Source organism: Artemia sp. Qi Xiang Cuo, chromosome 9, assembly GCF_049724085.1.
Source record: "Artemia sp. Qi Xiang Cuo chromosome 9, ASM4972408v1, whole genome shotgun sequence".
NCBI lineage: Eukaryota > Metazoa > Arthropoda > Branchiopoda > Anostraca > Artemiidae > Artemia > Artemia sp. Qi Xiang Cuo.
The window spans coordinates 66936170-66959456 of NC_142802.1; the positions used below are offsets into that span (position 1 = coordinate 66936170).

At 33.5% G+C, this 23287-nt stretch overlaps 1 protein-coding gene across 1 annotated transcript in view; it reads left to right on the top strand.

The window, feature by feature from the left end:
• The window catches only part of Fbw5 (F-box and WD repeat domain containing 5), a 63741-nt gene that overhangs the window by 5818 nt on the left and 34636 nt on the right, over positions 1-23287 (top strand). Inside the window, exons 2-5 of the mRNA XM_089094841.1 lie at positions 1075-1195; positions 7786-7943; positions 10222-10396; positions 14965-15172. Of these exons, the coding sequence (XP_088950967.1) occupies positions 1075-1195; positions 7786-7943; positions 10222-10396; positions 14965-15172 (662 nt within the window). The remainder of the gene's footprint in view (positions 1-1074; positions 1196-7785; positions 7944-10221; positions 10397-14964; positions 15173-23287) is intronic.

Sequence of the window (23287 nt, forward strand, 5' to 3'; positions counted from 1 at the left end):
AGATCATTGGCTGAAATTTGTAAATCAGTCTATTCTAATCACAGTCCACATTTAATTCTTTTCCTCAAGATTTGTTAATGATTAGAATAAACTCTCTGAATATACAGTTACTACTTGGATCTATTGACATTTTCAAACAGATGCTGGGTGCTCAGTTGCCCTTGAGGGAGTGTAAATTTACTAGAAAGCTACTTTTTATCCAACTGCATCTGGTCACTAAATAACAAAGAATACAACTTCAATCATCAACTCTGGAGTTTCAAAAGAAAAAAATCCTTAGATTTCTCTAAGCTGTAATTTAAGGTACAGACAGGGATTAAATTCTGTAGGTCTACAGAAAAATTTGTAGAAGAAGACACACTGATTAGCAGCTATGGTGTTTCAAGGAGAGTTTTGTTGTGTCAGGAAATATAAGTCAACCTCTGAGGACTTGCAATCAAAATCATTTAAAAAAAAAAAGAATGACCTGCATAGAAAACGAAAGAAAAGGAATCAGCAATAATGTCATGAGGGGATGAAGAAAAAAACATGTCACAAAACACTTGGGTGTTAGGAGAGCAAAGATTGAAAAGTAATGTTGGGCTGTTTGACCACATTATAGTGACATTCTCTATCTTTTGTAAAAGCTACTTTCTGGCTGTGCAGTAAAAAAAATATTATTGGCTAAAAAAGGAGTTGCAACCAATGCTAGTTTGCAATTACTAAATTAAATGGGATACACAGACTATTGCCTTTAGAACTGGAAAAATCAAGAACTACCCATCTTGTTGGGTCTATCTGAGATACCATCATTCAATTCAATAGGAATTATAATCATGTTTGTTGTATGTTACTCAAAGTTTATAATATGTTCATGTTCTTGAAATTTTTAGATAGTCCAATTGTAAACTAGCTTTGTGTCTGTAATAACCAGCCTTAAAAGGCTGTAATAACCAGCCTCTGAGATTGAACATTTGGGCAAGCTAAAACAATTTTAGAGTTTTTGATAGTCTTATGGGACTGCTGTACACATGGGTAGTTTCTAAGTGGGGTTGTTCTGCTTTCAAATTGTTTAAGTATATAATATTCTTCTAGGATATATCTAATGTATCCAAGGTATGTAGACGATGGAAAGAATTATGTTTGGATGAATATTTCTGGAAGAAAAGACTGCTAAAGGACTGGAAAATTGACCCAACAATTGGCATAAGAAAAGGTATGACATAAAATCTACCATAACTGTGTCTCTCTATGGTGTTCATGGTAAAGTTTTGTATTGTTTACTGAGTAATGTTACACAGTTAGCCACATTTTGACATGCTAAGCTATTTTGGCTACTTTTTTCTTTAAAGTACAATATCAACACTGCTATTTCCTTGTGATAGCTGTAATAGATCATACTAGCACATAATGTTTTGAATAGTAAAATTGGTTATTTTACTACAATATTAGTATCCCCTATAAAATTGATTTTTTATTTTTGTTTCATATAATTTACTTATTTTACTAGTATTTTACATACAAGGTCTAATCAAAAAGTGTCAAGAATGATAAGATTAATCATAAATTGGTTTGAGTATGAACTTCATATGCTATATTAATCTAAATTAATGTGTCTAGAAAATATAGTAGACATAAGATTAGATTAAAATTGTCTCAGTTGGCTTATAGGTGTGACTAATTAAAGTGTGTTTTTACATTCCATTGGATTTTGTCCCAAAACTGCTCTCAGATGAGCAAAAAGAAAACCAAAAACAGGTTGCCACTGATTTGCTAGAGTATTCCAGATCTACTGATCTGAAGACTTGGGTATATAGCTACAATCCAGTAACAATGGTACAATCTTTGCATTGGAAGACACCTGATTCGCCACAACCCAAAAAAGCATGTCAAGTAAAGGTTGTGTTGACTGTTTTTTTTTTTCAACTACCAAGGCGGCGTTCATCTTGAGTATGCTCCAAAAGGACAGATCATAGCAAAGGAGTGCTGCATTGGTGTTCTTTGCTGTTTACAAAATACTGCACAAAGGAAAACATCTGAGTTTGCAAAGTCTGGTAGTTGGAATTTGCATCATGGTAACACACCAACCTATTCAGCCCTTGTTGTGCAGCAGTTTTGGCCAAACATGATATCCCAGTTCTTTGTCAACCCCCTTGTTGACTAGACCTAGCTCCATTTGATTTGTCTGTTCCCAAAGATAAAAATGATGCTTAAGGGTAAACGTTTTCAAGATATAGATGAAATAAAACAAAATGCAATGGAGCAGCTACAAGGAGTTTTCAAAAATAGCTTCCAGAGTTGTTTTCAAAAATGACAGAGATGTTGGAGAACATGTATTGAACTCAGAAGGAGCATATTTTGAAGAAAATTGAATGTAAATAACTTTATCTAATCAATATGTGTTTTCTTTTAAATAGTCTTTTTACTTTTTGCTTAGACCTTGTATTTCGTTAGTATATTAGATATTTTGTTAAAATACTTCTCATAACCTTATACTTCTTCTTATTAAGAAGTTCCAAAACGCCCATGCAATTGTAAAAGACTTGTTGTTGAGCCAATTCATTCATGATTATTTTCCAAGCTGGTGAATGAGTGATGTATTAGAAGCCTAATCAATATCATTACTTTTGTAACAACTTTAACGTTCATGGTTTCAGCCACCTGGGTTGACAGTTCAAATGGAAAAACAAGCTGCAAAGTAAATGATTGAAGCCAAAACTGGGCATGAATTGTGGTTGCAGTGGCAGTTGCCACCTAGTAGCGAGTGAGCCTTTGCCTATAGAAGCCAAAAAGGGGAAAATTGTGTTTAAGAAAAAATCTAGGGAAGAGGGGCTGATTGTTTGTTCCAACAGTGCCAGATACAATGCTGTCTGAGGCAATGGACCTTAACATTTGCTTAAAAAAGGTAGGTAGAAATTAAAAAACACAATTATTTTGGTATATTTAAAGGGAATTCATATATTCAGGATAAACTTGGAAACACACACTTGTCTTTTTTGTAGATCTGTCACTGATAATTGGCAATATTGGATCGAATCTTCAGAATGGGTGGATTAGAAGATTGGATAGACCCCATTTTGAGTGGCATTATTGTGGCTGATTTGTAGCTTAAACATGAACTTGACTAGTATCTTTGGCATGATGTCATTCAGGGCAAAAGAGTTTGCTGCATTGGTATAAAACTAATACTCAGATGTATAAATTATTTTCATTCTTATATCACTGCAAAACACTATAGCCCAGCTATCATGGGCGTAGGGAGGGGGGCAGCTGCCCCCCCCCCCTTGACCTTCAGATTTACAATAGATATGGCTGAAAAAGCAGATGGTTGGAAAAGCAGTTGATAAAAGGCCCTCCATCACACTATCGACTGCCCTCCCCCTAGACAATATGCTGCCTACGCCCATGCTAGCAATAGATTAAAAGACTAGGGGGTGTAAGGAATCTAGTTTAATTCCCTCAACCAATTGCGTGTTTTGTTTTGCACAGTCGTAGAATATCTATTTATGTACACTTTACAGTATATGTGCAGATTATGTGAATTTGAGAGTCATTATGCTCTTTTGTGTATGATATTTTTCTAATTACATTACAATTGTGGAAAAGACACGCAGAAGCTACACGATTCACTTTCTCCATTTTCACCATATTTGTTCTTTAATATCTTGTTCCTACTTGGGAATATCTTTCTCGTGGGTTTTCCCTGATTTAAAATTATCTCCGTTGGTAATGCAATAAGCTCCACACAAATGGCAGCTCTAATATTTACAGCAGCAAGATTTGATTGAGGAGGGGATGTATGATAAAAACAAAAAAAAAATCCTATTTTATGAGATTTATTGCAATTTTGCTTTTGGAGCTGTCAAAAAAATGAGCCGAAATCAGTAGTAAATAACAATGTCTCTGCTATAAAAGTAAAGAGTGAAGTTTAATTTTTAATGAAAAGAAAGTATTGCCTTCTAATCAACGCTGGTGTAAGTGACTAGCACTCTACTGAAAATCCAAACCAAAACCATGCAGACAATAAACCTAGCTTCTAAAGTATAATTTGTAATATTATTTTTTTGGTTTTCTTACAATAAATCATATAGTATGGTTTGAGGGGTGATAATTTTGTTTGTTGCAAGTTTCAACTTCATTATTTACTTTCACTGGGGAGGCACCAACTGTTCTGGCAGAGTCAGCATTCTATTGGACTAAGCAAGGCTCTATTCCAAAGGCGTATTATAATTAAGGCAGTTATGATTAGGTAGGCATACTAAGCTCTAACTTTGTGAAGCTGCCATAGAAGTTCTCACCTCCATTGTCAATATTCGCTCAGCTAAAGGTAACTGACCTTGAACTTGAAGAGCTGAAAAGCTAGTCTGTTTCCTGTAACCTCAAACTTCTTAAAAAAAAGTCAAAAGGAGAATATGTATCACATTCACCTGAATCAGGATATGATCAGAAGAAGAGGAGGAACCATTTTTTTTTATTTGTAACTGGTACAAATATAAATAAATTAAAAGTAGTTTATAAAAAAGAGCTAGTTACCGACAGATATTCTACACAATTGTTATATTGTAATACAGGCAGGATCACTAAACTGAGTTGGCTTCTGTGGAGATCTGAAAAAGATAATACTCTTAAGAAAGAGTTCATGATCATAGGCCTATGAAGGAATTCTACACTGCTGATTTTATTCTAGTTTTCTCTAAGGAAAATTTTATTTTTCTAACTTCACTAATTTTGCTTACCATATTTGCATTCTATTGTAATTTCCCAGCCCTACTAGAAGGCAGGCTTACTGGGTTTGGCCCCCTCCACTCCCCCTTGTTTTTTGTCTGATTTATAAAAAAAGTAACAAAAATGCATATAAAAAAAATTGGATACATTTTGTACAGCTTTTTTTAAGCTTTTAATAGTAACCCTGATGAACTGCATGTGAGTAACACGACAGAATATATCTTTACATTTTGTATAAAAAAAGGCTTAAACGCCTCCTTAAAGGCCTAGAGGTCTGTATTCACACAAGAAAAATAACTTCTTTTGGTTTATAACTTTGAATAATTCACAGTGCTTGCCGGGTGTTTGATCTACAGGCTTATAATAGTTTAATCTATTCAAATGCCATCTCTGACATATATTTTAATCCAATTTTGGACATAGATGGTGTTGCATTGTTTGTAATGATAGTTGTTTCATTGGATCAGCTTTGATTTAGTTCTTTGATTCGATAATCATCATTCGATTCTGCTATTACATAGGTAAAAGATAATCATCTTTTATATTAAGGCAAATTAAGATTATGGTTGTTGGAGTTCAACTTCACACTTACTCACTTCACTTTTGCACCATAGTGGATAATTCATTAACTTGACTTTTCTTTTATTTGTGGAAACAAAAATTTTTTTTAGCTCTGTATTCAATAAATGGCGTTGCTTCATTCGATGTCTGATGTAACACCTGAGGCTAATGTTGTATGCACATGTAGGTGAAAATAAAAAAAAAGGATAAGATAATAAAAAGGAAAAGAAAAAGGATAAGCTCCCAAAGTAGTCTTGGTGTTCAAACATAGTGATGTGTTATAGCTTCAACTCAATGCATCGTAGTGGATGAAGACTGAAATTAAAGATTTGTGAAAGAAGAAGTGTGTCCCTGATGAAACGCATATAACTAACACACACAATTTTCAAGTTTATCGGAAATTAGTAAAATATTATTTCTTTTTCATTTTTGGAGGGGGAGTCATAAATGAAGATACAGAACTTCTTCAGTGGGTCTTTCGGAAGTCTGTTTTCTTCTGGTCTGGAATTCTGATGGAACAGAACTTTCAACTATAAAAGTTTGAAGACGCCTTTTGAAAAACTGTAAAGTGATAAAAACATTTGTTTAAATTTGATCAGGAATGATAACTATTATATAGGTTTATTTTCAAAGTAAAAGTTTGCAGAGGAAACTGATTTCTATTTTCAAAAAAGGCTGTGGGTCAGTATAAAAATATAAAATTAAAATTACCATGATCAGAAACCCTAGACTGGAGGTTTTGAGTCTTGAAAAAAAACAAGGCAAATCACTTTTTGAACGGGTTGCAGGAATTCCTCCTTTTTTTACACCAAGGCTGGCAGACAACCACAAGGTTATAGAGAGATGATTAATGACTCATTTAAAAGCTACTCCTCACAACTTCTGCTGCTGCTACTACTACTACTAAAAAGGGGATTCAATAGTTAAAGACGAATTCTAACATGGTTCTGAAAAATTGACACTACCCTAGAGAAAATAAAATTTTGAAAAAATCAGGTTTTTAATGACATAGGACATTGCTGGTTTCTACTTAATAATCGCATTTAATCTATAATGGATAACTATTATTGCACCAACATACATCTCTATATTTTGTAGAGAAAAGAAACGACTTAAATCGATCAGTACCCCAAGGCATCTATTTCACAGAAGAAGAACTACTTTTTGTTTCTAACCTTGAAGAATCCACACTGTGTGCCTGGTTTTTGATCTACCAGCTTAGAATTGCTGAATCTATATATTTGCCATCTCTGACACCTACCTTTAGGGAAATTTGGACGTAGATGGTGTTATTTTGTTTGTAATGGAATTTGTTTGACATGATTGTCTTTAATTCGGGTTCTTTGATTCGATAATGATCTTGTGCACTGAGCTAAATTACAACCTGGTCTAAAGGCTATGTGAAACCTGTAAGAGTAGGAACCAGCACTATCGTCGAAATGAAAAATTACCAACCCAATCTAGTGTTTGAATTTGTTCCATTTTTAGCCTATCCTAAACTGCTTCATACTTGGCTTTTCAGGCACTTTAAAATTCAGCAGACGGCAAAGAAAATAAAATTTTGTCACTTATCAGCTTAAATTGAATTAGCCTACCTAGCTTACTAAACTGAAAGCAGGTCATCTGCGGTTGGGGTGGGAGGGTGTCGTAAAGAAAGATTTAAAGGAAAAGAGAACTTCCTGGGAGGGTCTGAAGAGGGAGGCTTTGAATAGATTGGGATAGAGGAGGAGTGTGTGTAGCTGTGTTGGTCTCAAGTGACTTGGTACTTCAGTAAGTTGTTAGTAGTAGTAGTACTTAACCTGCCGATATGATCCAAAGCTAACCTAGGCCTACTTTCTGGAGACGGTTTGAAGTATTTACTGCTTCTTCTAATGAAATTGTCAAACGCTACACTTTCAGCTACCATAATAGTTTTAATCCCTTTTTTCCCATGATAAATGACCCGAAATACAGCTCGGTTTCTCTTAGCTTTGAACTGGCTCGTATTCCAGTTCAGTGCCTTGTGGATAAGTCAAATCCTTGTTTGTCTCCCCTTTTTATCGCCATCATCACTGGTCATATAACTTTCGCAGTTAATTTTCTGTGACAAAGGCAAACCTGGATTTTTATATAAACATTATATTTCTTTGATGCTGAATACATTTGTTTTCATTATTTGCTGTAAAATATAAAATTTCATAACGACTTTTTTGTAATCCTTGATAGTAATGCAAGGAGGATTATCCTAATCCGCTCATAGTTTTGAGCTTGTCTAGGATGATTTGGTTTTGCATGAAAAAACTAAGGTAGAGCATAATAGGAAGAAGGCGAGTGTACCAAACCATGAACGGATTAGAAAGGGAACCTTCGATGGTTGAGTCAAATTCTTCTAGAATAGTGCATAGCAGTTCTTAGAATTTATATTATTGCTCCGGGATTTCTGTGTTATTTTAAGGGCACTCTCCTGGCATAATGAGTATATATGACTGTGGAAACATTTTCTTAAAAACTTGTCTTATTGCTCCATGATTTTTATTTTAGGGGCTTTATCCTGGCATGACGAATATATACGACTGTGGAGACATGTACCTATAGTTGAGACAGAAATCTTGAAAGAGCACACCAATCAGGTTTTGCATGTTTCTTTCTCCAATAATGGAAAATTTTTTGCTACTTGCTCAAAGGATGGCTATGTTCTGGTGAGCTTATATTCTCTTGTTTTGTAACTTTTATTTCCTTTCCTTATATTTTCTCTTGTACTTCTAATCTTACCTTTTGCTGCTTTTCTTCCATTTACGTAAGGAAAGAAAACGATCAAAAATGGGGTTTTAGAGTCTAAACGAAATTGCTAAAGAAATAAAAAAAAAAAAAATCTCTAGAGAACAACCGCCTCTCTTCTTCAGCGCGAACAAAATAATATAAACAAGGAAGAAGAAAACAAAAAACAAACGCGGAAAGTCAACAAAATTAATTAAAAAAACAGCCAAAAAATTAAAACATAAATAAAATTCCATAAAATACAAAATTATAAGAAATGAAATCAAATACCTAACAACCATAAAGTGAGTCATTCGCCAATATCCGCGATTTGCACAAAATCCAAAAATTCTGAGCTGCCGTTGGTGGATAACGGCAAAATTATAAGAAATAAAATCAAATACCTAACAACCATAAAGTGAGTCATTCGCCAATATCCGCGATTTGCACAAAATCCAAAAATTCTGAGCTGCCGTTGGTGGATAACGGCAAAATTATAAGAAATAAAATCAAATACCTAACAACCATAAAGTGAGTCATTCGCCAATATCCGCGATTTGCACAAAATCCAAAAATTCTGAGCTGCCGTTGGTGGATAACGGCAAAATTATAAGAAATAAAATCAAATACCTAACAACCATAAAGTGAGTCATTCGCCAATATCCGCGATTTGCACAAAATCCAAAAATTCTGTGCTGCCGTTGGTGGATACTAACGAACAACGAGTTGCTCGTTTCACTTGTTTACTTACTTTTTACTTCTTTTACTTTAAAAGGTACTTTCTTCTACATCATTACTTATTTTTTACTTTTGCTTCTTTATTTTACCTTTTTTTACTCATTTTGCATTCGTTTCGTTTGCTTTATTTCTTTATTATTTTAATGCCTATGTTATGATTATTTTTATGGGGGTGATGATGGTAAACTAAACCTGCAACCAGAGATTTTTTTTTTTTTTTTTTTTTTTTTTTTTTTTTTTTTTAAGGAAGCCATAGCTGAAGCTTTCTTAAAGAAATCCAACTTAATGGTATCGATTTAATATTTATTTTACTATTTAACATGCGAATGTATCCTTTGTGCATAGTACATAATTCTGTTCTTCATCACCTGAGAACCTGACCATATGTACTAAGCCACATCTTCTCTGAAAGCTGGGTCCAAAAATCCAAAATCCCTCATGAAAACCAAAAAAAATGTGGCTTTAAAATTTTCGTCTGTGATATAGCTTAAGAGTTGAGATATTGTCAAAATCACATGAGAAACCAAATAGTACTGGTAAATTAAAAGAGTAAAAACTTGTGCCATTTTTGCAAAAAAAAAATCAGTTGCCATCTGGCGTTTTTTTTTTTGTTTTTTTTTTTTTGCAATAATAAGGTAAAGTTAGCGTAATAATATGTTCAAAACACAATTGAGAAGTTTGTAGAAGGAATTATTGTATCTTTTCGGTTCTTACTGATGGACTTTAGTAATGTCTGTGTATCCTTTCTCAAATATAGAGGAAGGATTGTCAGTGTTTATAGAGGTTTCAGAGAGCTTCTTATGAGTTTTCCTTGTGAGGTAACTAAATAGTGCTAGAAATAGGTTTTCCCTAGGAAGTAGCAGAAAATTATCCCGGCTAAATATTTCCTTGGTGAATTATTCTAAAATATATTTTTTCCTTTTTTAAAGCCTAGCAAAGTAGTGTCTTCATCTTATGTGTCCCAAGCGTGTTGGACATGGGATCCTCAAAATTAGAATAATCTCTACTGGTTTTGGGGTGGCCTGAAACATTTGAGGGAGGCCTGAAACTGCACAACAATAATTTGCACAACCTTTGTTCAACTCTGTGCTGGTTTTTTGGGTGGCCTGAAAACATTGTTGAAAACATTATAGTCTTCTGAATATCTTTAAAAGGATCAAAACAGATCTGTTGTTCTTATAAGTTGTCTTGAAATAGTCAAAATTATCTTGGATAATTTCTTGAAATAGTTTGTGTCATATCGGTTTACGGTATAGACCCACCAAATATCATTGACAGTTTTTAAATAACTAGAGATTATCTTAGAGAGCTGTGTACTCAGAAGTTGAATTGAAATTGAATCTGCTTCTAGATCAAACTTCTGTAAATACAATCAATTTCAATACGAGGCTTGTTTAAGAACCTTAAGCAGTTAAGGGATAGTACCATAGTAGGCTATTATTTATTTGCACCCTGAATAAGGTACATTTGATTTTTCTTTAGGTCTGGGATGCTGGATATCCGGCCAGAATACGGCACTACAAAGATATGAAGACCTTTAGTTGGAAATATACCCAATATTCAAAATTTAATGCCTCGGACACATCACTTTTGGTGTCTGGTGTTCATTTTGGGTCCCACTCTAACACTGGTGAAATTGCTGTATTGTCCTTAACAGGTAAATAACCCTGTCATACTATGATGAACTTATATTATTTTAATGGCTTGTCCTGTCAGCTAGTTGTAAGAGCTTTTTTAAATAACCTAATTTAAACCTTACCAGATTTAATGGACGGATAGACCTTGCGTTTTTAAGTTAGAAACGGCCGTTTTTATACAGTACGGCCTTATTTTGCGCCAGCTTTCTAACTAAGATTTGTTTTCTAGATCAAAGTTCATTTTAGCGTTTTTTTTTTGTTTTTATAATTTTTTTATGATAGGTTATTCTAGATTGAGAGACTGTCTAAAAAAGTTCGAATATGACCAGTGATGGATCCCTAGATTTGCTTATTATAGAGTTACAAGCTCATGCAATTTCACTTGACATGGTACTTGATACATTTTCATCATTTAGCACTCACGTGTTAGAAATTTAAAATATTTGTCAAAAGGCAAAGTTTAGTCTATCTTTAGTGGATGCCTATGAAAAGACGATCAGATGCTATCTTATTTTGGTGGCCCTTGGTGAAAAATATAAATTTTAAAGCAAATAATTCGTAAGCTTCGTTTGAAAATGATGAAATAACGTTCAGCGACTTCTAAAAAATGACTAACAGTTCATTCTAACTAGACTCCCAATGTTTGAAAAAATACACTAAGAAACCCACGACTACTTTAGTTTTCAGCTGATGGTTGGTTTATTAGATGAAGCTATGTATTGCCCTTTACTGATGAAAGTATGAACCCCTACCTGAAAACTTATGAATTCACCTCTCTTAGTGTAAAGTTAAGATGTTAAATACATTGCTTGCCTGCTTGCTAAATGTACAGCGGCAGTGGCTAGTTTCCTCATTTCTATATATTCATTTTTTTACCTCATATATTAATTTTATAAATTAATTAAACATAAGATACTATTGAAGAGGACTCATATACTCAAGACCCAGTTGTGCTTGCTGAATGTACAGTGCCAGTGGCCAGTTTCTTCATTTCTATATGTTTATTTTTTTTTACCACATAAAATATATTCTGTATTTAATTGTTATTCCAAATTATTTTATTTATTTGGAACTGTAAGGTCGAAAATAAAAAGATATAAAAAATCAGTATGTATGCTGGACGGTCCAGAATTGGTAGCCTCTGCTAATGACTGGGCAATCTAGGGTCAAGACCCAGGCCAGCAGATTTTTTCAATCAATCACTTTTAACTATTAAATGAAAGTCAAAGGTTTGCTTGTACTCAGTTATGCTTGCCGAATATGCGGCGGTCGTGGCCATTTAGTTTATTTCTGAATATTTATTTCTTTCACCGAGTAAAATATAATCTGTGTTTGATTTTCATAGGTCCAAATTATGGGATTTATTATTTAACAGCAGTAAGATTAAATTATTGTAACCATTTTGTGTTATTTTATTTAAGAGGATTAAATGTTTCTAAAATTACTAATTTACTACTAATTACTAAATACTAATTACTATTACTAATTAGAAAAATAAGATTGCGCTTTGCTTCTGGTGCGTTGCTGACCTGCCCTTTCTAAATGGTAAAATAGCGCTCTGATATAACGAATAATATGAAAATGAAAAATGAATTTCTCTCTGGCGCCATTGCTGACGCACAGGATGCCGACAATTGTCGATATTTCAGTTGACGGGTGTTTTTTTTTTTTTTTTCACAGAGTAGCAAGCTAGTTGTCTAACCTAGCGAGTGCTGTGATCTAACGCTTAGTTCCATATTGCCAAGCAGACATCAAACCACTGCGCTGCAACAGAATAATCACAATATACGTTACAAGAATAAAATAATAGTAATAATATATAAGTTATGATAATATAATAAAGTTGTAATACAATAAAATGAATAAGGAAATAATAAAAATATGATATAATAAAAATAATCTTAATAAATAGGCTTTCTGAATCCTATGTCACTATAATTTTCAAAAAAAAAAAAAAAAAAAAAAAAAAAAAAAAAAAGACAATACAGGTATACACAATTGAATTATGAAGTTTTAATGGTAATAATAATAATCTCATTCAATGCTTTTGTATTTTATTTTTTTTTTCTCACTCATGTAATTTTGTAACAAACGTCACAAATTACAACCATTTAAGAGTAAAACCTGGAGAGTAATTGCTAAGGATACTCAACACAGCACATCTCAAGAAAATATTCTCAGAGGAGCCTTTGATTCGATAATAGATTAACCGTGTTATTTTTGGGAGTTTTTTTTTTATGTTGATCAAGGGTATCATAGCTGGAAGCTACCTTGGCACAAAGGTTACCATACTACTATAGTTATATTTTAGGTAACCTTTTTAATGTTGACAGTTTACCAACTTGGCTGTGTTTAATGACAATAAAAAGCATATAGAACGAGGAATTCAAGCGGATTTTCAGAGGAAAATAACTAATGCTTTTTATGATACTCAGTTTGGCTGCGGTAATTTCTACCAATTACTACTACTACTACTGACAACTCACTACAGCTTCAAACTGGCTCAGGCCATCACAACTACACACGCTCCTCCTCCATCCCAATCTACTCAAAGCCTGCCTCTTTACACCTTCTCAAGATGTTCTAATTTCCCTTAAACCGTTCCCTACGACCTCCTCTCACCGCATTTGGGGACGACCTGTTTTTCGTTTGGCCCTAACGGTTGGCCGACTAAGACAATATTTGGCAATCTATCATCAATCATCCGCAGAACGTGTCCTACCCATTTCAACCTTTCTCTCATTATCAAACAGTTCGTGGTAACAAACTGTAAGTAAGAGTGACTCGGCTTAATAGTAATCGAAACTCTAAAAATCAGAATTTTGATATCAATAGATATATCAAAAGAATAGAATTTTTATGCTGACTCCAAATATATAAGATTCATTAAGTTTAGTATTACTCGTCGAAAGCTACGAGCCTGAGAAAAATTGCCTGACTATTGAAAAAGGGGGAACACCCGCGAAAAGTCAAAAAATCTTAATGAAAATTTCACCGTCAGATTCAGCGTAGCAGAGAACCCTATGGAGAGGTTTCAAGCTCCCATCAGCAAAAATGTGGAGTCTTCATTTTCTGCCAGAAGAGATATCTCTGATGCATGTTTATTTGTTTTTTGTTTTTGTTTTTTTTAGAGGTAACCGTATCGAACCAATGGTTGTAGAAGATTAGGAGAGGGCGCATTTGAACGAGAACTAAAAGTTCTAGTGGTCTTTTGAAGTGACCAAAAAGACAGGACGACAGCAAGCCCCCTTCCCGTGCCCCTTTCTTCCCAAAATCGTCCGATCAAAATTTTGATATAGCCATTTTATTCAATATAATTGAAAGATCCAATAACTATTCCTTTGGGGTAATATGACCCCCCCCCCACAGCCCCTCGGTAAAGGTCTGTAAGCTATGAAATTCCCATTGTTTACGTACAATATTTGTTATTGGAAAGCATACAGACATTTTTCAGAGGGGAGAGGAATTTTCTGATGGGGGTGGATATCCATGGGGAAAATTTTCTGCGGAGAGGGAAGTTTCTGGGTGGCGAACTTTCCAGGGGAGACTTTACACTAGGGGGGTTTGACAGAATTCCTATGCGAAGTTCTTTTTATATGTCTTACTTTCTTTTTTCTGACTCGATTTTGCATGTGAAGGTGTTCCATGGGGTCTTTTTCAAATGAAAGCATGCCAAAGAGAATTTTTTGCGCCGAATCTTCTGCAAGAAATTTTACGGGGGGTAATTTCCAGCGGGGTTGAAATTGTCTGAGGGAATTCTACGGGGGGGGGTTGTTTTACGCGGAAGGAACTTTTCATGGGCGAGTTTCCCGTGATGGGAGTAAATTTTTCATGGAGGGGGAGCCAGATTTACGGGGATTGTTTGAAAAAGGATCAGAAATTCAATAAAAAAAATCAACTGAAAGTAATTAGTAACATTTAAACTCAAAATGAACAGAAATTATTCCATATATGAGGGGGTTATCCCCATCCTCGATACCTTGCTCTTTACGGTAAAGTTTGACTGTTTATACTTTGACTCTTTGACTGTTTTAACTCCAAAAGGGAAAACTGCTGCCAATGAAAATATTTTATTGGTTGAATATCTTTCCTTAAACCATAAGGAAAACCTTATTTCCATACTAAATATAATATATATATATATATATATATATATATATATATATATATATATATATATATACGTATTTAATATATGCATATAACTTTGTTTTGTCACTCCTTAAACTTTTTTTTCATCATACAGAGAGTGCACGTAGCAGTTGTGCTCTACTCTACACGACATGGCCAAAAAGTAAAATAGAAAATGGGAGAAAAATGTAATATAGGTGGGAGTCGAAACCATGAGCCTTCTAATTACTAGCCGAAGCTTCTACTTGTAGGCTTGGACAATCGCCTTTAATTAACTATCAGAAATGGAATGGACATCTCAAAGCATTTTATTCGCAAACATTTTCTTTTCTAGATGGTAACTTCGACCTTCAATGCCGGGTTTCTAATCGGCCCTATGACATCTTTGGAATGATGACATCCCTATGACATCTATGACATCTCAAAGCATTTTATTCGCATACATTTTCTTTTCTAGATGGTAACTTCGACCTTCAATGCCGGGTTTCTAATCGGCCCTATGACATCTTTGGAACTTGGTATACAGATTCTTATCTGATATCAGGCGATCAACATTGGCTGGGTAATTTGATAAGCACTTCGAATCTGTGGTTAAATCGAGCTTCTCAAGAGACTGACTCTGAATTCACTTCTGTCATGAATCGAATGTTTCGTTTTTTTAATAGGTATTTCTTTTTTAATTTGATTGTTTTTCCCAAATTTACTTAGCCTTAAAACAACTTTGAATCCTTCACTGAGGCGTCAAATAATATACGAATAAATATATAAATCCTACTTGTATTATATAAAATATTAAATAATATCCTATATAAGATATATGAATCCTTCACGAAATATACGAAATAATAATTTTTAGGTTATAAATTAATTTATACGAAATAATAATAATAATTATAAAATAATAATTTTTATAATTTAATGTTATTAATTATACGAAATAATAATTAATAAAATTAAATTGATTTTAGAAACTAATAATATGGATAATTTGGGTTAAAAACAAAGAAGAAGAAAACCATGTGAACATCCGTCCAGTTCTCGATGGCAAGACAGATATAGTAGTTTGATTGTTGGTGCCTTTCTTCTGTCTTTCAAATTTCAGGTATATAAGATCTAGACGACTTTTATTTATAAACAGAAGAAACGGAATTAATCACAGGAAACTAACAGGGACCCCTTGCAAGGGGAACCCCAACTCAGAGGTGGGGATGTGTGATTGCAGATGACATGCTATGGTGTGTTCGTTCGGGAAGGAGGGATGTCGTCTCTATTAATATAATTCTTAATTTGCTAACTATTACGCTTATGACTTTAAAAACTAATGCATCTGCTTTAATAAACACAGACTCACTAACCAAACGATTTCTTGAAGCTCTCACCACCATAATGAATTTCAACAATAATAAATATCCAGCTCTTAATGTAAATTAAATTAATGGGCGCAGACTATCAAGCGTAAACTCTTTATCACGATCGCTAGAATTTCCAGATAGATCTTTCATATCTACGATTCCGAAAAATTTGATTCTTTTGATATATCTATTGGTATCAAGATTCCGATTTTTTAAGTTTCGATTACTATTGAGACGAATCGGTCTTACTATACAGTTCCTTACCACGAACTGCTTGATTCTGGCAAAAAACACCAAATTCCACATTTTTGCAGAAACGAGATTGAAACCTCTACATTAAGATTCTCTGATACGTTGAATCTGATGGTGCCATTTTCATAAAGATTCTATGACTTTTAGGGGGTGTTTTCCCCTTTTTTCGAAAATAAGATAAATTTCTCAGGCTTGTAACTTCTTATGGTTAAAATCAAACTTGATGAAACTTATATATTTAAAATCAGCATTAAAATTCAATTCTTTTGATGTATCTATTGGTATCAAACATCCGTTTTTTAGAGCTTTGACTATTATTGAGACGGGTCGCACCTAGTATACAGTTCGTTGACACGAACTGTTTGATAAAAATAAAATTTCCTACTAAATCTAAACTGAAGTTGTTGAGATTGAAGAATAAGTTCAATCAAATATGTATATCACTTGCTGTTAGAATTCTTTGGTTTATCAACGCTTCGTGGTGTAATGATTAGCAGTTAGAACTTTGAGTCCTGCGAACTGAGTTCAAATCTTGATGGAGCCTTTTTATAACTTGTAGCTTACTTATACACCATGTAGGTATAATGAACTGTGCCAATCCTCTATATAATTTTTTTTTTAGCTGCCTCTATCACCCTGATACAGATCAAAACTTACATAATTAACATTTATAATGAACTATATCGATTATTGTAGGTAAAGTGTGAGATTACAAACAGGAAAAAGCCTATAGCTTTTTCTTCATTGGAATAGTAAGAGACGACCCGGCTACAACCTAAGATTGTGACGTCATTGAACAATCTTTAACATAAAATATGCAGTTTTTCTTAAAAAATTAATTATATTTTAAAAATAATTTGTTTTAATTAAAAAAAAGTTTTTAACCCCATTAATTTCCTTTAATATGAGCCATTGAACAACTATCTACGATGTTCCAGTGCCAAGCTATCTATGGAAAAAAAAAGAAAAAAGGGGCCGTTTAGGCAGAATGCTGTAGTAACTGCCACTTTACTTGATTTTCGAGCCAATATATTTCCCTTGCTCTTCAACCCAAGGGACAGAAAGTATATAAGGGTTTCGGACAAGGTGGTTCTAATGGTGTACTTTTCGTTTTGATATGACTCTATGTTTATAAGTTATGGGTTATTATATTTCTTAACATTAGATGTGATCTTCTCTTACTAGGCTGCTAGCTACCGCTGCAACCCGGATTACTTGTGAAACTATTATAATAAGTAATTTTCTTATGGAAATAAATATTATGAAACAGTTCTTGTTTAAGTCTCGTATCGAATACCACGAATTTAACAAAAAATAAAGCTAATTCTAAAATTTTCCAGTTTAAATTAAAAGATTAAAATTATTGCTCAGACACCATAAATATTTTTGCAGTCTATAACTTTAGTGATTCTGAACACAAAACTAAAATAAAATAAAAATTGATTCTTTCAATTTTACGTCATGTCACTCATTACGTCATATATGGCTATTCGTTCACAATCGATGTTAGATATTATATCACGTCACTTATTTCGTTATACATTGTATTTAGTAGACAATCGGTGTTAGAAATCGGTCTTGCTTCAAAAATCAAATATCTTTGGAAAGACGCAGTATGAAAAGACATCAAAAATGCAGTTTTTTTTTTGTATAAAGTGATTCTATTTTTAAATTTTTTGTTTTTTAGTTAAAAAAAGCGCTAGAACTTTTATCCCCTTTTTTTGAGCCGGGTTATTTTGATTCTTTTGACTTTCTCAGGCTCGTAAATTTTAATGGGTAAGACTAAACGTAACGAAACTTAAATATTTAAAATCAGCATAAAATGCTGATTTTCTGATGTATCTATTGGTATCAAAATTCCGTTTTTAAAGTTTCGGTTACTATTGAGACAAGAGTTTTTAAATTAAAAATACTATCGGTGTTTCAAATATAAGGAAAATTTACAGAGGAGGGGGTTCTCAGTATAGGAAGACCTCCGTAGGGGTGGGGGAAAATTTGTCCACCGAGTTTTTTCATTGGACAAAACCCCTTTTTGCTATTTTAAATTTTTTTAATAAATAAATTACAGTCGAGACGCTCGTTTTCTATTTTATTTAATAAAAATAAAGAGCTATGTTTAAATTTAAAAGTCAACAAGGTTACTGCTTCGTGGCTTATGCAACATATTTTTCAAAAAATGGCTCTTGATATTTTCTTATACTTGTCGAATTCTGAGTATTCAACATTTTTTTTTTTTTAAATTAATTTTCCTGGGTTTTTTAGGGAGTTAAAATATATCTTCTTGAGATGTGTAGACAGTTAAAATCGTGTCGTATAAGGTACAGATTTCATGACTGATTCATGAGCCTTATGAATTATTCTGTTTTCTGCAGACTACTTAAGGGCTTCTTTCAAGTAAAACATCCTTCAGTTTAATGTAATATTTTTATGCAACACAGATAAGGTCATATTGATAAGGATGCTGTAGGTAAAAAGTTTGCCGAAAGTTAAAAAATAAAACAATGAAATAAGAAAGGTCAATTATTCAAGAAGGCTCCTTCCACCCGCAAAAAGAAGGAAAACAGGTCGCTCGTGGCTGGGGTGGGAGAATGTCGTAAAAAATATTTAAGGCAAATGAGAAATTCCCGGGAGGGTGGACAGAGGGAGGCTTAGAATAGATGAATTGAATAGGAGGAGGAGCGTATGTAGCTGTGTTGGCCTCAGGTGGCTTGGTGCCGCGGCGAGATGTTAGTAGTAGTTCTTAAGGGTTTTCCTGTTTTGATTTCTGTTTTGTTGCTTTGGTTTTGAGTTGTCAGTAAAGCGGTAGTTTTTCAGAATTCAAAGATACAACGCTTCCATGTTCATATTCTTTATTGTGCCATAAAATGGCTCTGCCTTTTTCTATAGCACCATATTAGAAAGTGTTATTTTTAATATTATAAAAAGCATTTAGATATAGGTATGCAAAGTGCAGTAATTCTTTTAGGGGTTTTAACAAAAAATTAGATTTGTGAATTTTAACTAGAGTAATTCCTGTAAATTTAAATAAAATAGTTTTATTTCATCTCAGTTCAAAGTTATAATTGTATCCTGGAACCAAACTGTTTTGGCTTATAAGCATAAAAGCCCCATTGAAAGAGAAAATGATAAGGTGACTTGAAGAAACTCTTTTAAGAGCGTCAAAACGGCACAAAAGCCTCCATTTATTCTGAGTCCCTGGACATAGGAACGTTAGGCACAATGAGTTTACCGACCAAGTAGCTAAATATGCAACAAGCATGAAGAATAAACGGGAGGTGATGGCATATGGATATTTTAACTCCAATTTTATTACTTTTGATGTTTGTCTCGCTATTGTTGCTGTAGAGTGACTCGAACTTCTATCTTCCTTGTCAGGAGGGGAGCTCACTAACCAATGCACTACAGCAACCAATAGCAACTAAGTAATTATAGGTTTTATGATGTGCCTGGACATTCCTCACGCAGTCACATCAGCAGGTTTCCTAAATTTAGTATAAAAAATCTCAATTCTTTGTTGGGGATGAAAAGTACATAGAAATATATTGGTCAAAAGTACATCAAAAGTAACAAAATTGGAGTTAAAATTTCCATATGCCATCGCCGCTGTTTTATTAAAAAATTCATTTGAAACTGAGTGGGCCTTTTCCTGGTAAAGACCTATTACTTTGTATATCTCCATACTTGATGCCCAGTTTTGGAACCAGTACTTTACCAGAGGGACTTTAAAACAGGCAAAAGGGACATTAAAATAGCGGGTGGTAATTTGGTGGGAGGTAAGAAAGCATAATTTTTGACTTTTGAGCATCGTCATATTTTCTTCTATTTGTTGAATTCTGAAAAACTACCGCTGTACTGACAACTCAAAACCAAAGCAACAAAACAGAAATCAAAACAGGAAAACCCTTAAGAACTACTGCTAACAACTCGCCGCGGCACCAAGCCACCTGAGGCCAACACAGCTACATACGCTCCTCCTATCCCTCTGTCCACCCTCCCGGGAATTTCTCATTTGCCTTAAATATTTTTTACGACATTCTCCCACCCCAGCCACGAGCGACCTGTTTTCCTTCTTTTTGCGGGTGGAAGGAGCCTTCTTGAATAATTGACCTTTCTTATTTCATTGTTTTATTTTTTAACTTTCGGCAAACTTTTTACCTACAGCATCCTTATGAATATGACCTTATCTGTGTTGCATAAAAATATTACATTAAAGTGAAGGATGTTTTACTTGAAAGAAGCCCTTAAGTAGTCTGCAGAAAACAGAATAATTCATAAGGCTCATGAGTCAGTCAGAAAATCTGTACCTTATACGACACGATTTTAACTGTCTACACATCTCAAGAAGGTATATTTTAACTCTCTAAAAACCCAAGACAACTAATTTTCAATAAAATTGTTGAATACTCAGAATTCGACAAGTATAAGAATATATCAAGAGCCATTTTTTGAAAAATGTGTTGCATAAGCCACGAAGCAGTAACCTTGTTGACTTTTAAGTTTAAACATAGCTCTTTATTTTTATTAAATAAAATAAAAAACGAGTGTCTCAACGGTAATTTATTTATTTTTAAAAATGTAAAATAGCAAAAAGGGGTTTTATCCAATGAAAAAACTCGGCGGACAAATTTTCTCTCACCCCTACGGAGATCTTCCTCTACGGAGAACCCCCTATTCTGGTACTGAAACTAGAATGATTCCTGAAAAATTTAAATGAAATAATTTTATTTAACTGCAAAGTGCAAAAATATATATGGTGTTTGATGAATAATTTTCATTTTTTTAAAAAACTTGAAAATTTAAAAATTAGTTTGGTCTTTCTTTTGCTTCAATTGACTCGCTACGGCATTTTTTTATACCTTTAATTTTATATCATCTTAGTTCAAAGTTATTACTCTACACTGGAACCGAAATTCTTTTACTTAACCCATAAAGTACGTATCTCTATGTTGTTATCCCATATTTCCAATGAAAAATGTTCACATTTTTTTATTTTAGTTTTTAGTTCAGATTCGCTAAAGTTATTATGTAAACTGCAAAAATATTTATGATGTCTAACCAATAATACGAATTTTTAATTCAAACTTAAAAAACACCTGAAAATTTTAGAATTAGTTTTGTTTTGTGTCTCCTCGAGCCAAATTTTTTTTTTTTGCTTAACCCGTAAAGTACATATCTCTATATTATCAATGGCTCCGCCTTTTTCTATAGCACCATAGTAGAAAGAGTTACTTTTAATATTATAAAAAGCATTTAGATATGGGTATGGAAAATGCAGTAATTCTTTTAGGGGTTTTAACAAAAAAATTGATTTTGGAATTGTAACTAGAGTAATTCCTGTAAATTTAAGCAAAATAATTTTATTTCATCTTAGTTCAAAGTTATTATCGTATCCTGGAACCAAACTGTTTTGGCTTATAAGCGTAAAAGCGCCATTAAAAGAGGAAATGATAAGTCGACTTCAAGATACTCTTATAAGAGCTTCAAAACGGCTCAAAGACCTCCGTTTATTCTGGGTCCCTGGACATATGAACAATAGGCACAATGTGTTTGCCGACCAGGGAGCTAAATATGCAACAAGCATGAAGAATAAACCGGAGGTGATGCCATATTGATATTTTAACTTCAATTTTGTTACTTTTGTTGTTCGTCTCGCTATTGTTACTGTAGAGTGACCCGAACTTCTATCTTCCTTGTCAGAAGGAGAGCTCACTAGCCAATACACTACAACAACTAATAGCAAGTAAGTAATTATAGGTTTGATGAGGTGTCTGGACATTCCTCATGCAGTTACATCAGCAGGTTTCCTAAATTTAGTACAAAAATCTCAATTCTTTGTTGGGGATGAAAAGTACATACATGTATATTGGTCAACTTTTGAGGTGAACCACAATCCATATTAACCAAAAGGTGAAATACGCACTTTGAAAAAAAAAAACTTTTTGCATCAATCAATACCAGTAGCTTCATTTGGTGAGAGGGGGGTATTTTCATACAAGATTTTTTTCTGCATTCTCCCTCTCAGATTAAAAAAAAATCTTTTCGTGGTATTATTATTGAAAAAGAGCTTGTTTTTTCGTATTTATACTAAAAAAAAATTGAAAAATTAACGAATTATGTCAGTCCTAAACTTTGTTTCATTTGGCTTTAACAGCAAGGGAAATATATTGGCTTGAAAATCAAGAAAAGTGGCAGCTACTACAGCATTCTGCCCAAACGGCATTTTTTTTCTTCTTCTTCTTCTCAACAGATAGCTTGGCGCTGGAACGTCGTAGAGAGTTGTTCAATGGCTCATTTTAATGGAAATTAAAAGTGATAGTGCCTTAAAATATGAAATATCTTTAAATAGACTGCAGTATGAAACGATATTGAATTGCGGAAAGAGCAAAAAACGGGTAATTGTAAAAATATTTGTATATATTCTAACAAGGGATTACAACAAATTAAAAACCTTAAAAGTAAAACAAAAGTTTGAAGCTTAGTAGAAATCGCTGTTAGAGAAGTGGACTTGCTGTAACAATCAAATCTCTTTGAACAAAGTTTAGTATGAAAAGAGATTTAATTGCGTAAAGAGCAAATAAACTGGTAACTGCAAAAATATTTGTATATATTTTAACAACTGATTACAACAATTCAAAAACCTTAAACAATAATTCATTATAAATGGGGACTATGTAAGTTTTATCGGATATTGCAGAAACATAGTCCGGGGTGCAGTGGTAGCTAGCAACCTAGTAAGAGACGATCACGCCCCATAGTAAAAACTAAAATAACCCTTAATTCCTATAAACAGAGTCAGGTCAAAACAAGAAGTACATCATTAGAACCGCCTTGTCCAAAACCCATATATAGGAAACTTACCGTCCCTTGGCTTGACAAAAATGATTGAAAATCATTTTGAATTTCCAATCAAATGAATCCTTTTTGAAGCTTCTACGACAAAGCTTTCTATAAAAACCTTATATGCCCCCAGAGCATAACTTACAACCCTTGCCTTGAGGGCTTTGGGGGAGTGTCCTCCTCAAAAATATAATTTATATCTGGAAATCAACTACGCTAAACAAAATGGCTATCTCAAAATTTTAATTCGATGTAGTTTAGAGATTTGGTGTGCGTGGAAGGGGTGTTAGTTGCCTTCCAATAATTTTTGACCCTTAAAAAGGGCACTAGAACTCTCGA